General features: G+C 39.6%; 1 protein-coding gene across 2 annotated transcripts in view; it reads right to left on the bottom strand.

The window, feature by feature from the left end:
- Nucleotides 1–15,874, bottom strand: part of CACHD1 (cache domain containing 1) — a 275,041-nt gene that overhangs the window by 118,743 nt on the left and 140,424 nt on the right. For both annotated transcript variants that reach the window (XM_004369017.3, XM_012555422.1), the window contains one exon: nt 13,750–13,898. In XM_004369017.3, the coding sequence (XP_004369074.2) occupies nt 13,750–13,898 (149 nt within the window). The remainder of the gene's footprint in view (nt 1–13,749; nt 13,899–15,874) is intronic.

Genomic DNA, 15,874 nt, shown 5'->3' with positions numbered 1-15,874 from the left:
CTTCAGTGCTCAGAGGCTGCTGTTCACAATCAATCTCTTCTCCTTCTAAAACAGTAGTTGGATTTCTTTCATGAAGCTTGCCACGGTCTGCCTTAGCGTGATCTACATATGTCCTATAAGCTCCTGATGGTACAGGCTGATTTATTCACATTTTAGTATCAGACAGTATCAAGTACAGTGTCTTGGACATTAACTGCTTTGAACATGACATGACCAAATCAAGCGGAAAATGATATATGCTTAAGTTATTTGGAAATTTCAGGTACTGTAAAATTCACCCTGGATATAAGAAGCCCTGGTGGTGCAGTGGTTAAAGTGCTCAGCTGCTAACCAAAAGGTTGGGGGTTTGAACCAACCAGTCGCTCTGTGGGAGAAAGATGTGGATAAGGCAAAATTATTAAATACTGTATAATACAGCCAAGAAAACAAAATCAACATCAACTTACATTTCATATCAGAGCTTATAACAATAAATAAGATTCAGATGAGAGTAAGTACTGTTACGAATAAGCATAAAAGTAATTAACACTATCATTCTGCCTAAGGTAAAGTGGCTCAATAATTCTGACAATATCATCGCTACCCATAACCCATTGCTGTCGAGTCGATTCCGACTCTTAGTGATCCTATAGAGCAGAGTAGAACTGCCTCATAGGGTTTTCTGGGGCTGTAAATCTTTATGAAATCTGACTGCCACATCTACAGAGTGGCGGGTGGGTTCAAACCGCTGACCCTTTGGTTAGCAGCCGAGTGCTTAACCCCTGAGCAAACAGGACTCCTAAATCATCACTACTGGGACTCAAAAACTAAAGATAAAATCAGGTGTGCTATCATCCAGTAACTCTTTTTACAAATATTTATTGAGGACTTGTTCAAGCAGTGTACTGAACACAAAGTTAAACTGGGTCCCTGAACTCAAGTAACTAAGAAGAAACTTGAGAGGATACACAAACGGGAAATATGTCTCAGAACCTGAGACTATCCCTCTCCCAGTTACCCAGAATCAAACCTCGGTCACCTTTGGATTCCTCCCTCTTCCAACATCCAAATTACTGGATGCCAGCAGTTAAGTTCAGGCCCTTTGATCAGTGCCTACACACATAAATGAAATCAAGCTAGGCCTTTTAGTCTTTACATGTTCAACAAGTAAAGTCTCCTAAGAGCTCATATGTCTCATTTCATTCTTTCTCTAAAATTTTAAATTCTTTCATTCAAGCAACAAATGCTATCTATGTGTCTATGTGTCCAACAGTGAAGATACAAAAGAGAGGACAGACATTGTCCTTTACTTCATTTATAGAGCCTAAAGCCTGCTGAATAAAGCCCGAAATCTTTAGCCTGGCATTTGAAGGCCTCTATGATCTGTTATTGGAGCCCCAGTGGCGCAGTGGTTAAGAGCTTGGCTGTGAACCAAAAGGTCAGCAGTTCAAATCCACCAGCCACTCCTTGAAAACCCTCTGGGGCAGTTCTACTCTGTCCTATAGCGTTGCTATGAGTTGGAATCGACTTGATGGCAATGGGTTTGGTTTATGATCTGTTATTAATCCAGCTTTCTCAGCTGTACCTTCCATCATTTGCTCCAGACACAATGCACATTTTTCAGTGCTCCTGGCCATTTCCACCCATGGTTTATCTTCATAATGACCTCTCACTTCTGGGAAGTTCTTCCTCCAAATTCCCCTATGTTCATATCTTTTTTCTCCTTCAATACCCAGCTGAGAGGCTTCTTCCATAAACCATTCCATGAATCTTTTTTAAATGAATGAATGAATTGAGTGATTTAATCTTTATAGACCTTGTTTAATAATATCATCTCCCCCTCTTGCCCCCAGGGAACTCCCGAAAAGATTAAAACCAATTCTGTCATGGAATCTAGAATTTACTAATTTAGGAAGTAGGAAAAGTTTGAGGGAAATTAATGAATCTTGAGAGTTGGACAGGCCCCTGGATTATAATTTAGTTCGAAGTACTCATTTTACAGTTGAGGAAACTGAGGACCAAAGATGCCAAGAGGAGTTCCCAAGATCATGTAGCAAAGTGGAACACCAGAGACCCATCTACGTAGTACTATACTGTCGTTGTAAAGTGCAGTCAGGAGGGGATTTTGACTCATTTCGACCTCATGTGACAGAATAGAACTGTCCCATAGAGTTGTCTAAGTTGTAATCTTTGGGGAAGCAGATAACCAGGTCTTTCTCCTGTGGAGCCGCTAGGGGGTTTGAACCACCAACCCTAAGGTTAGCAGCCAAGTACTTAACCATTTGCTTCACCAAGGCTCCTTAGTATTATATTACTATGATAGAATCTCCTTCATTGTTGTTGTTGTTAGGTGCCATCAAGTTGGTACCGACTCCTAACAGCCCTAAGCACAAGAGAAAGAAACTCTGCCCAATTGTGCACCATCCTAACAATCGTTGTTATGCCTGAGCCCATTGTTGCAGTCACTATGTCAACCCATCTTCTTAAGGGTCTTCCTCTTTTTCACTGACCCTATATCAAGCATGATGTCCTTCTCCAGGGAGTGGTCCCTCCTGATAACACGTCCGAAGTACGTGAGACAAAGTCTGGTTGTACTTCTTCCAAGGTAGACTTGTTAATTCTTCTGGCAGTCCATGGTATATTCAATATTCTTCGCCAACTCCACAATTCAGAGGCATCAATTCTTCTTTCGTCTTCCTTATTCATTGTCCAGCTTTCACATGCATATGATGCGATTGAAAATACCATGACTTGGGTCAGGCGCACCTTAGTCTTCAAGGTAACATCTTTGTTTGGCAACACTTTAAAGGTCTTTTGCAGCAGATTTGCCCAATGCAATATGTCCTTTGATTTCTTGACTGCTACTTCCCTGGGAGTTCATTGTGGATCCAAATAAAATGAAATCCTTGACAACTTCAATCTTTTCTCCGTTTATCATGATGTTGCTTACTGGTTCAGTTGTGAGGATTTTTGTTTTCTTTATGTTGAGATGCAATCCATACTGAAGGCTGTGGTCTTTGATCTTCATCAGTAAGCACTTCAAGTCCTCTTTTTCATCAAGGAAGGTCGTGTCATCTGCATAACACAGTTTGTTAATGAGTCTTCCTCCAATCCCGATGCCCCATTCTTCATATAGTCCAGCTTCCTGGACTATCTGCTCAGCACACAGATTGAATAAGTATGGTGAAAGGATACAACCCTGACGCACATCTTTCCTGACTTTAAACCACGCAGTATCCCCTTGTTCTGTCCAAACAACTGCCTCTTTATCTATGTACAGGTTCCTCATGAGCACAATTAAGTGTTCTGGAATTCCCATTCCAGAACTGTAGCTGTACAGTATGTTTTAAAATCAAGAAGTGTGAGTCTTTCTATTTTGTTCTTCTCTTTCAACATTGTTTTATTTGGGGCCTCTTGCCATTCCTTATAAAGTTGAGGATTAGTTTTTCCATTTCTGTAAAGATGGCTGTTGGAATTTTGATCAAGATTGCTTTGAGTCTATAGATTGCTTTGGGTAGTACTGACATCTTAACAGTATTAAGTGTCTTCCAATCCATGAACATGGAACGTTTTTCCATTTATTTAAGTCTTCTTTAATCTCTTTCAGCAGTGTTTTATAGTTCTCATTGTATAAGTCCTTCACATCCCTGGTTAGATTTATTCCTAGGTATTTTATTCTCTTAGATGCTATTATAAATGGAATTATTTCCCTAATTTCCCTTTCAGATTTTTCCTTGCTGGTATATAGAAACTCAACTGATTTTTATTAACCTTGTACCCTGCAACTTTGCTAAATTCCTCTATTAGCTCTAGAAGTTTTCTTGTGGACTCTTTGGGATTTTCTATATATATGATCATATCATCTGTGAATAGAGGTAATTTTACTTCTTTTCCAATATGGATTCATTTTATTTTTTTTTCTTGTCTTATCGCTCTGGCTAGGACTTCTAATATAATATTGAATACTAGTAGTGAGAGCAGACACTTTTGTCTTGTTCTCGATTTCAAGGGGAAAACTCTCAGTCTTCCTCCATACCTAAAACATGGAAGCAGTTTTGGAAGTGGATTATGGGCAGAGGATGGAAGAGTTTAAGGTACCTAATAGTAAAAGCCTAAACTGTCTTGAAGAGACAGTTAGTAGAATTATGGACGTCAAAAACAATTCTGGTGAGGGTTCAGTAGGAAGTGAGAAGATCTATTAAAAAAGCCTCTATTTCTTATAAAATACATACGGTGCCAGTAGCAGAATTTTGCTAGAAATATAGACATTAAACGTGCTTCTGGTGAGGGTTTAAGAGGAAATGAACATGAGATTAGACGGCGCTTTTTACGCAGTGGCAAAGAACTTGTCCAAATTATGTTCAAATATTTGGTGGAAGGTAGAACTTGTAAGTGATGAACCTGGGCCTCTGACTGAGGAGATTTTTAAGCAAGATCTTAAAGGGGTTTTTCCTCGCCACTTATCGTAAAACATGAGAAGAAAGAGATGGACTTAAAAATGAACTGTGCAAAATGAAAAAAAAAGATTTAGAAAATTCTATTGTACAAACTTAGGACATGTGTCCTAGAATGTTCACCAAGGACGTGGCTACACAAACTTTTGACAAAGAGATTAGCCTGTGATTGATGGATCTAACCAGCTACCACAGCAGAAAACTCATCAGCTTGGCCTGAAGGGGACAGAGAAAGAACAAAAGAACACTGTCTGTCTCTTGGAATTCCACAGGCAGGAAACAGGCCAAAGGAGCTACATCTGCTGTCCTCAAAGAAAAGGACCATCCCTGGAGCAGCCTGGAGTTCAGTAGAACTGTTGGAAGGAGCATGGGAAGCAGGGCTTTTCTCGGTTTAAAAGAGCGGAGCTATGGTGTCCTGGATTTCAAAGGGTGGGATCTTCACCCACTCAGTTCTGGAATGTGGGGCTGCTGTTAAAGTGTGCCAGGGGAATGGGACCACCACCCAAAGTTAAGGGGGTGGGGCTGTCATGCACAAGGGGCAGAAGAATGTGGCCTGCTAGGGCTGAGGGGAGAGGGTTATTCTCAGATGGACTAGGAGAATGGGGCTGCCCAAAGCTGGGAAAGCCCAGTTGCCCTCCCAGTGGACCTGAAGACCAGGGCTAATGGGCTCAAACTCAGAATCCAGAGAAGGTGGCCAACACCCAGAATCTACAGGACAGGGCCATTGCCTAGATGGTCTTAGAGAACAGAGGATTAGTTTCAATCCTTGAGAGTTAATGTAAAATTATTCTGCTGTGTTTTGGACTTGCTTGGTGCCTGTTATCCCTTCTTTTAATCCAATTTCTCCCATTTATAGTAAAAATATCTACCTTGTGCCCATTCCGCCATTGGACCTTGGAAGCAGATAACTTTGGTATAGATTTCACAGGTTCACAGATGAAGAGGAATTTTGTCCTGGATAGAATACGCCTAAAAAACCAAAAAACCAAACCTGTTGCCATCGAGTCAATTCTGACTCATAGCGACCCTATAGGTCAGCGTAGAACTGTCCTATACAGTGTCCAAGGAGTGCCTAGTGGATTCGAACTGCTGACCTTTTGCTTAGCAGCCGTAGCACTTAACCACTACGCCACCAGGGTTTCCAATACGTCTAAAGTCTCACCTACATTTGATTTAGATGACTCAGAAGATGAGATTTTAGACTTGGAGTGGATTTAAGGCTTTTGGGATGATGTGATGGGGTGAATGTGTTTTGCATACTGGAAGGACATGAATTTTGGGGGGTCAAAAGATGGAATGTTATGGATTGAATTGTGTCACCAAAAAATGTGTTGTAAATCCTAACTTCTATGGGCATGGTTATAATCCCATTTGGGAATGACTTGTGTTTGTTATGTTAACGAGACAGGATGAGTGTAGGGTGTGTCTTGAGTCAATCTCTTTTGAGATATAAAAGAGATCAAACAAGCAAGCTAGTAATCAGAGACGGGGTAAGAGAGATGCCAAGCCACGCAGAGATCTCTAAGGAACCAGGAAGCTGAAGCTGAAGAGACAAGAATCTTCCTCTAGAGCTGACGGAGAAAGAAAGCATTCTCCTAGAGCTGGCACTCTGAATTTGCACTTCTAGTCTCCTGAACTATGAGAAAATAAATTTCTATTCGTTAAAGCTATTCATTTGTGGTATTTCTGTTACAGCAGCACTAGATACCTAAGACACAGTAGTAAACCCTAAACCCTACTTGGAGATACCAAAAAAATAAAGAAGAATAAAAATTCAAGTCTACTGTCCCATTATTTCTTCTCTAGTTCACCCTCTCCTTTGCTCCCGTCTTAAATAAAAAGATCAAAAGTTAGAAATAAGAATACCAACTGACAGTAACATTTCTAGATGGGGTGGGGAAAAGAAGAGAGACTGGATTAAGACATGTAGAAGATAAAATTATTGATTGGCTTATGTAAAAACTAAGGCAAAATCCAAGGTCAGAGGGGCCTGCTGACTAAATAATGGCTTCACAAGCACCTGGAAGAACCCCATCTTTGTGGCAAGCCAGCTTTCAGGGACGGATGCTCTTAGTGCTATGCATAAAGGAACTATATTCTTTAAAACTTAAGAGAATGAGAATAGATGTTTAAATTGGCATAGCAGGGATTGTACACAAACAAGACATTTTCTAATGTCAAATTTATTAACTTTATATTGTCTTTTTAGATCAGGAGTTGCAAACTCACATACTAACAAGGGCCAGGCAGGTGATGAAATTCAGGGAAGTGAGTGGGTGTGATACCACAGGGACTAGTGGGAACTGTGGTGAGTGGAGAATGCCTGCTCTGTCCAGCTAAGGGGGCCACGCTTCACGAAAGCTGGTTGTTGCCAAGTAGGAATGTGGACCCTATGTGGCAAGATCTTTTGATTTTTTTCAAGGAAAGACAGAAATTTGGATTTTTAAAAATGTGTAATCTCCCCCAGTTTAAATGTTGGCAACCGATTTAAAAACTTACAAATTTAAAAACCTTTGAAACATCTTGTGGGCCAAATAAAATACATCTGCAGGCCAGATATAGTCCATGGGCTTAATTATGTGTTTATGTGTTCTGCACACTTCTTGTGGGAGAGCCTAGGATCTCCTGCACGCTCGGCACCTAACCCAATGCAACACAAAGGAAGCCGTTTATTAGATTACATGAGTAAATGGAGTTATTCTGGAAACCATGTTATTTTAAGTGATACTGTTGAAAATGAGTTAGTTTGTCTTAGGTTAAGCCTTAACCTATTTATTTTCTTTTTCCATATTAGAGAATGTTAATTCTTCAGATCATTCCTTCAACAAACATTTACAGAGTGCCTAATCACTTTGCAGGGCCCTGTTCAAAATAATTAACTTCTATGACTCCTGAGTAAGACTTTTAGGAGTTGACTGGTCTGAGTGGGAAAGCATCAAAAAACATCTAAGAAATCAATTTTCTGCCCCTTCGCCGGTTCTCTATGTTGTCATCAGCATAAACCCTCAGAGTGTATTGTACAGAATATTTTATAAGAGAATGCTTTAATGCCTTCTCTTTTCAGTACTGGACATTTTTTTTTTTTTAATATGCACTAACCAACCCTCAGTAAGGAAAATCAAATATGGATTATAAAGCAGTAAAAATGAAACTTTAGGCTTGAAACAAAAAGTAAAAATTAGCTAGCTGTTAAAATTACTTATAAAAATATTGTCCTGGTACAGACGTACCTTTAATACATTTGGAGAAGAAGCAAGGCCAACAGGCCACCAGCACATGAAACGTTAGTAACGAACAGCTAAAGGGCTGTTGGGCGAGCACTAGGATTTTTAAAATATGTATAGGGCTCGGATGATTTAAGAATGGACAAGATCCAGATCTAAGACTGGAGATCTCTCATCTCAGGTCCGACTGTTTATATTTATTACTGTTGTTGTTAGCTCCATTGAGTTGGCTCCTGACTCATGTCTACCCCATGCACAAAGGAACGGAATGCTGCCTGGGAGATTGGACACTCCATACAGTTTTCATTGGCTGATTTTTGGAAGTAGATCCCCAGGCCTTTCTTCCTAGTCTGTCTTAGTTTGAAGCTCTAGTAAAACCTGCTCAGCATCATAGCAACACGAAAACCCCCAATGACAGAAAGGTGGTGGCTACACATGAGGTGCACTGGCTGGGAATCGAATCTAGGTCTCTGGCATGGAAGGCAAGAATTTAACGACTGAACCACAAGTGCCTCATACTTACTAACGATTAGTAATAATACATCTACATGTGGCCAGATACAGTCCATGGCCATAAGACTTAAAAGAGTTTGCCTTATAGAACTCTGAACTTTTCCAGTTTGGAAGAACTTTAGCGATTATCTCTATCCATTTTTCATAAACTTCAATCATTACAATTTTACCTTCAAAACCTTGGTCACATTATTAACATTAATATTTTTATTTAAATTAATTAAATTTGTTATTTAGGTATATCTATTTTAAAAAGCAAAATATATTTAAGAATATTGAAAAAACACATAATTATGAAATAAAGAAGTTTGTCCATGTAAAACTTAAATATGTTTCCCCTATAACAACACTGTGAAGTAGGTATCATCATCCTTGTTTCACAGATGAGGAAACTGAGGCTCAGAGAAGTTAAGCAATTTCCCAAGGTCAACTTGCAAGCTAAAGAGGTGTGGTTCAAACTCAAATTTGTCCAGCTGTAAAACAAACTGTTTTTAATCATATCCTTAAATTACTTCCCAGGACTGGGAGGGCTTTCTTTTTACACTTAACTTCAACAGGAACTCCCTCACAAGCAAAATGGGGACATTTTTGAAGGGACTGGAATGTAGGAAAGAATAACTGAAAACGTGTTCTGCAAAATACCACAGCAGTCAGAAAAACCAGGTAAAAGTGGCACGTGAGGGATTGAAAACTAGAAAGCCAAGGATTCTTACCCCGATTCACCTCTAATAACTCACTACTAACTCTTTCCATTTTTGAATCTTCATTAAACAAGCTGAGGGAGTCCCATAATTTAGAACGTGCTAGTGGTCAGCTGACAGCTGTTCACTCCAGAAATACCTACACACATTTAGTTGGAAAGTGAATTCAAGCCAAACCAAGAAGATGCACTTACGAGAAGGTAGTAGTCCTCACTTGTCACTGCCAGCTGCAAACAGCTGTTACCAGGTATCTCTTTAATATGCCACCAGATGTTCCCTGTTTTGCCCATCTGCAGGTCTTTGTTACTCAGTTTTATCTCCACAACTGCCCTGGGTTTATAAGATTCACCCCAAAAATGGGTTCTTGGCTGTGTCAGCTGCTCGTGGTGAAGAGGGAAGACTGTACTGCAGTTCCCCCAAGTGACCATTCAGCTTTCAGTGCAGAGGCTTGGCCTCTGAAGGAGGAAGACACTCCTTCTAATCTGCTTACTCAGCATGTATCCTTGTTACATGTATATTTCTAGGAGTACAATTAAGGCCCCTTGGATGTTGAACTGAACTAAATGAGAAACTTCTGGAGGACAGAAACTACATTTTATGTTTTATTGTATTCCCCAAAAGGTAGACCAGTGATGACCTGAATCCTTAACTCAACAGTTTTGAAATCAAAATGGAAATCAGTTTTTACTCCAAAACGCATTGATGTATGTCCCCCCAAACTTCTGAACGTGTGCATGTGTGCATGCATGTATAATCATTTTCTCATGCCAGTAAACATTCTTCTATAGCTGGCTGTATTTTATCATATCACTATACGGATGTGACACAATTTCCTTCACTAATCTATTGTTAGAGATTTAGGGAATATACAATCTTCTCTACACTAGATGGTACTACTGTGATTTTCTTTATGACTATATTTTTATAAACATACTTGATTATTTTTCTTGCGATATTTCCCCACATGGCCAGAGCAAATAAGACGCATACATATAAAGTTCATGGAATTTTTTTTGATGCCACCTACCTGCTATATTTCTCTGCTTTAAAGAACAACAGTGCCTCTCTGCAGTGTCACATTTTAAACTAACTAATATGGACACTATTTGCCCCCCTCCCCGACACCAATAATTTATAAAGTTCTTGAGAGTAGATATCCCCTCACTATATTCAAATGAATTCAAATTCCAACAAATAGTGATTAAACACTTAAAATTGCCAGGTGCTGGGGCACAAACGGATGAGGTGTAATCCCTGCCCAAAAAGGCATGGGAGGTTGACTCACCACTAACAAGGGATGATACATTAAATTCTACATTATAATAGAAAAACAGTTGTCTTTGACTCCTGGCAACCCCATGTGTGTCACGGTAGAACTGTGCTCCACAAAGGTTTTTTTTTTTTTTTTTTTTTTAGTTTCTCACACAAAATTTTATACACACACTGATATGTGACCCTAGTTGTACTCTCCATATTGTGACGGCACACTCCTCCTTTCCACCCTGGATTTCCCGTGTCCATTCCACTAGCTCCTGTCCCTTTCTGCCTTCTCATCTCGACTCCAGACAGGAGATGCCCATTTAGACTCATGTATCTACTTGAGCTAACAGGCACTCTCTTTACAAGTATCATTTTGTGTCTTATAGTCCAGTCTAATCTATGTCTGAAGAGTTGGCTTCAGAAATGGTTTTAGTTTTGGGCTAACAGAGTCCAGGGCCATGTCTTCTGGGGTCCCTTCAGTCTCAGTCAGACCATTAGGTCTGGTCTTTTTACTATAATTTGAGTTCTGCACCCCACTTTTCTCCTGCTCCATCAGGGACTCTCTGTTGTGTTCTCCATCAGGGCAATTATTGGTGGTAGCTGGGCACCATCTAGTTCTTCTGGTCTCCAGCTGATGAAGTCTCTGGTTTATGTGGTCCTTTCTGTCTCTCAGGCTAATACTTTCCTTGTGTCTTTGGTGGTCTTCATTCTCCTTTACTCCAGGTGGGTTGGGACTGATTGATGCATCTTAGATGGCCGCTTGCTAGCTTTTAAGACTGCAGACACCACTCACCAAAGTGGGATGCAGAACATTTTCTTAATAAACTTTGTTATGCCAATTGACCTAGATGTCCTCGCTCCACAGAGTTTTGAATGGCTGACATTTCAGAAGTAAATCACAGGCCTTTCTTCTGAAGCTCCTTTAGGTGGACTCGAATTTCCAACCGTTCTGTTAGCAGTGGAGCATGTTAACCATTTGCACCACCCAGGGACTCCACACTATAATAAAGGTGTATGAAAACTGGTATGGGAACAAAGGTGAAGGAGCAGTGAAGTTTTCCAGGTGCAAAGGGAAATAAGGGAAGAGAAAAACAGGTAATAGGAGCCAATGGGAAAGGTATTTGCTGAGATAAGCCTTGAAACATTAATGGAAATTCACTGGGTACGCAAGTAATGGGCAGGAGACTGATGGGATAGAGTCACCAGTAAACCAAACCAAACCCGTTGCCATCGAGTCGATTCCGACTCATAGTGACCCTATAGGACAAACCAGAACTGCCCTATAGAGTTTCTTTCCAAGGAGCGGCTGGTGGATTTGAACTGCCAACATGTTGGTTAGCAGCTGAGCTCTTTAACCACTGTGCCACCAGGGCTCCAGATAGGAATCATCAAATTTAAGATGTCCTCCCCATGCCCACCACCCCTCACCCCCGGTCCAGATCACTAGTTCCACTTAGGAATTTATGAAGATCCCTAATTTTCTAAGCCAGAATTTCATAACCTTGGCACTACTGACATTCTGGGTCAGATAATTCTTTGTGGTGGGGGGCTGTCCCGTGCATTATAAAATGTTAAGCAGCATCCTTGTTCTCTACTCATTAGATGTCAGTAGCAACACCCACTCCCTCCCTCTTAGTTATGACAATAAAAAAGTCTCTAGACATTGCCAAATGTCCCTAGTGGGGAAGAAATCATCCCTGGTTGAGAATCTCTGTGCCAGGCATATTTCTTGTTCTAGGGATTTTTTCTTGGGGTTCAAAACCCAACTGGACTTTCACTGCATTTTTAGATAGGAGATTTCATTTGTCAAAATTATTAAGTGACTGCATACCCCAACTATAAAAAAGGACATCAACTTTGATTAAACTTAATACCAAAAAAAACCAGAATGTCTTCTGTGATGTGGAAGTTCATAAATATAATGGCTAACATTTGTTAAGAAATTTACAGGGTAAAGTTCCACATCTGACTTCACCGAATGCTTGCAACAATCTTTTGAAGTATTAATATTATTCCCATTCTAGAGATGAAGACAGGCTGGCTCAAAGATATCAAATATTCAAGACTACCTGGGCATTAAATGCTGGAAGTAGGATTCCAAACTGTACAATGTTTTCCATTTAGTTTGGTGAACAACTAGTACGTACATCTTCAGGCCATTAACAGGGTAAGCCAGAGACAGGTTCAACATTACTCAGATGGAGGAATAAAACGACTTGAAAATGCCCTGCTACCTTCACAGCCCACCAAGAAACCATATTAAGTAAAAACTTGCCTGTAAAAGCAAAGCATCATTTAATCACCAAAAACAACGTTGTCTGCATCCCTTGTCTAGCCTTTAGAGCACTTACTGTACTTACTGTGCAAAAAGAGGAGTGATACATACTAATTATCATAATAATATTAGCATGCACTCATATATTTTAAAGCATGTTAATATCTTTTGCTTATTCTAAAAAGCCCTAGAAAATTGGTATAATAAAGATTATTATCTACACTGACTGATAGAAAACTGAGTATTAAAATAAACACTAAATAAACTGATTAAGATCACACAGCTAATTAGAGGCCAAGTCCAACTTAAAATTAAGTTCTTTTTACCTCTGGATAAGTGTTCTTTCCACTACAAATAATTTCCCAGTGTCACATGACCCTATACCCTTCCAGATATAGTATCACTAGGTCAAAAAAACAAAAATACCCTCAACCATACAGATACTAGTTATGCTTCAATATTATCTGGAACCACCCTTCTCTTGGTAGCTTTAAAGGTAATATCTACTAAAGTAAGAAATGGAATTTTTTTGTTACTATCACCAAAGACAAATACCCAAAACCCAAATCCACTGCTGTTAAGTCAGTTCTGACTCATAGTAACCCTTTAGGACAGAGTAGAACTGCCCCATAAGGTTCCCAAGGCTAGACTGCCACATCTTTCTCCAGTGCAGCAGCTGGTGGGTACTAACCCCTGACCTTTTGGTTGGCAGCTTTAACCACTGTGCCACCGGGGCTCCTAAAGACAAGTAACCAAAACCCACTGCCGTCAGGTCGGTTCCGATTCATAGCGAGCCTGTAGGACAAGGTAGAACTGCCCCATAAGGTTTCCAAGGCTGTAAATCTTTATGGAAGCAGACTGTCTCATCTTTCTCCCAAGGAGCAGCTGGTGGGTGCGAACACCAACCTTTTGGTTAGCAGCTGAGCACTTTAACCACTGCACCACCAGGGCTCCTTAAAGACAAATAAGCACTCCCTAAATTAAGCCAGTTACCAGAAGCAGTGAGACTATCCTATTCATGGCTTATTAGTTGACTCACAACTACATTTACAATTTTCTAGACTTAGCTGACTCTAACATTCAAGGAATAGTTGATATTTCTGAGCTCAAATTCCAGCATGACAAAAAATTAGGGAGGGTCCAGGAATTTCCTGGCAGTAGAAAGTTGAGCCATACTTCTTAAAAACTTTACTTGTCTATGAAAAAATAAAGGTTTTAACATAAGAAATAAACTATACGCTTTGCAGTAAACAAACACAGGTATTTTGAATACGTAATGGAAAAGTTTAAGCAATCCAGTTCCCAGTTTAAACAAACAAACCAAGAAAAATGTAAAATCTTACTCCATCATGGAAGGTGGGATAGTACAGCAGTCCTGAATTGCAGTTAGGGGAGATGTCAGGTGAGCTGTGTAGGATGCTTCTACAACTTGCTTGTTCCGGTTGACCACATCCAAGTACCGGTTGAACTTCTCTCGGATTTTTTTGGCTAGCTGTGGGATAAGAGTGAGCAAAATAAATGGAAAGCCCAAAACAATAAGCCATTGTACTTTTTCTAATACACTTATTAACTTGTGTCACAAGCTGCATATATAAACTTCAGGTAAAACAAACAACACACGCCCAAGTCTTATTCCACTGTGTGGGCTGAGATAAAAATTGCAAAATGCCCAGAAGGTACAGAAGGACACTCGGGCAACAATAAAATAATATCATCTGTCTTACAACACAAGCTGAAGTGTTACTGATGTCTCATACATTTAAATTCCATTAGAATAGTACCTATTCATAAAGTGCCTGGCAAAAAAAAGAAACCAAAGACCATTAATATTACTACCGTCAGAATGAAAGTGGGCATTGGGAATTACAGAGCAAAAATAGCGATTGCAAGGATAAAACAGAAGAGACATTATTTATTATGGTTCTGGATTCACAAAGCATTTCCGGGGAGGCTATGCACGCAGGAAGAAAAAAGGTATTCAGTACTTCCTGCTGCACAACTACAGGGGGCTCCACTCATACTGTGTTCCATGTGAACAGCAATTCCCTGGAGTTGTACAATCAGACAGCCATATAAAGCAAACTATACTGTTAGAAATAAACTGTCGTTTGGTCTGTTACACCTTCAAGATATGACAAATTTCTTTCTTAACTGCTATGAACAGAACATTTCATCATGATTTACTTTCATGTGGGAATAATAAAAGCAAATTCATAGGCACACTGCTTTTTCCTCCATTGTTCCCATCAAATACCACAGCTTAATGACAGATCTCCAAGGAAAACAAGGTTGTTTTTCTTCCCCTTAAACATAATGTTGCCCAAATTAAATGACTGATAGAATTATAGCTAATTGGTTTTGTAGAGCTATTCATTATCAGCACGCTGGAGGAGAACCAGTCATCTCCTTTGGGTCATGCATCTCACACGATCCAATAGCTTGCAGGCTGAGAACATGAAACCAAATCAGAGTATCCTCATTAGTTATTTTCAAGCCAGTTTTAAAATTTGATTTTGTTCTAGTGATATTCTTGAACTTTCAGAGTCTCAGTTAAATAACAGCCTCTCACACTTGCTAAAAGTTGCATAAACTATTGTTGTTGGATGCCGTCAAGTTGGCTCTGACTCATAGTGACCCTATGTATCACAGAATGAAACACTGCCCGGTCCTGCGTCATCCTCACAATCATTCTTATGCTTGAGCCCACTGTTGCAGCCACTATGTCAAGTTTAGAAAACTTTCCAGACATGTCAAAAGAGTATGAATGTGATGTTTAATTGATAATGTGTTGTCCAAATTTTAGCATTTTTCAAAAGAGGAGTTGTGTGTCTCAAACAGCATCAAGTCCACTGAATTCTAATCTCTGATTTACACCTCTTACTATTAAAAAAATATAGGTTTTACTTGTTGATGTCATTGCAATAAAATGTACAAACGCAATTTAATCTCCCGTCTTAATTTAGACCAGTGGCGACTTTGCATCTCCCTCTTCTATGGGGACATCTGGCAATGTCTGAAGACATTTTTGGTTATCACAATTAGGAAAGGGGTGTTACTGGCTTCTAGTGGGTATAGGCCAGGGATGCTGCTAAACATCCTACAATGCACAGGACAGCCCCCTACAACAAATAATTATCTAGCCCAAATGTCAACAGTATTCCAGTTGAGAAACCCTGATTTAGAGAAAAATCAAAGATAATAATTCCAATTCGTAATTCAATCAATAGATCCTAAACTGTTCTACTTTAGTGCTCCACCCATTCAAAATGGTACCTTAAAGGGGAAAAATTTCTAACAAATTTCAACATTTACAAATTTCTAGTTTGCTCTTTATTTTTTCCTTTCCCAATGTAAGGTGAAAGAAGCATCATATGTACCTAGAGTTCCTTAAAATGCAACCCAAGTACAAAATTAGGATGATTCATTCATTATTGGTAGATGCGCTGACGTCTAATTTAAACAGCAGTT

The sequence above is a fragment of the Trichechus manatus genome, unplaced genomic scaffold (assembly GCF_000243295.1).
Source record: "Trichechus manatus latirostris isolate Lorelei unplaced genomic scaffold, TriManLat1.0 scaffold00003, whole genome shotgun sequence".
In the NCBI taxonomy this organism is placed as follows: domain Eukaryota; kingdom Metazoa; phylum Chordata; class Mammalia; order Sirenia; family Trichechidae; genus Trichechus; species Trichechus manatus.
Note: the sequence above shows the minus strand (reverse complement) of the source record. Positions and strands in the feature narration are given on the sequence as shown.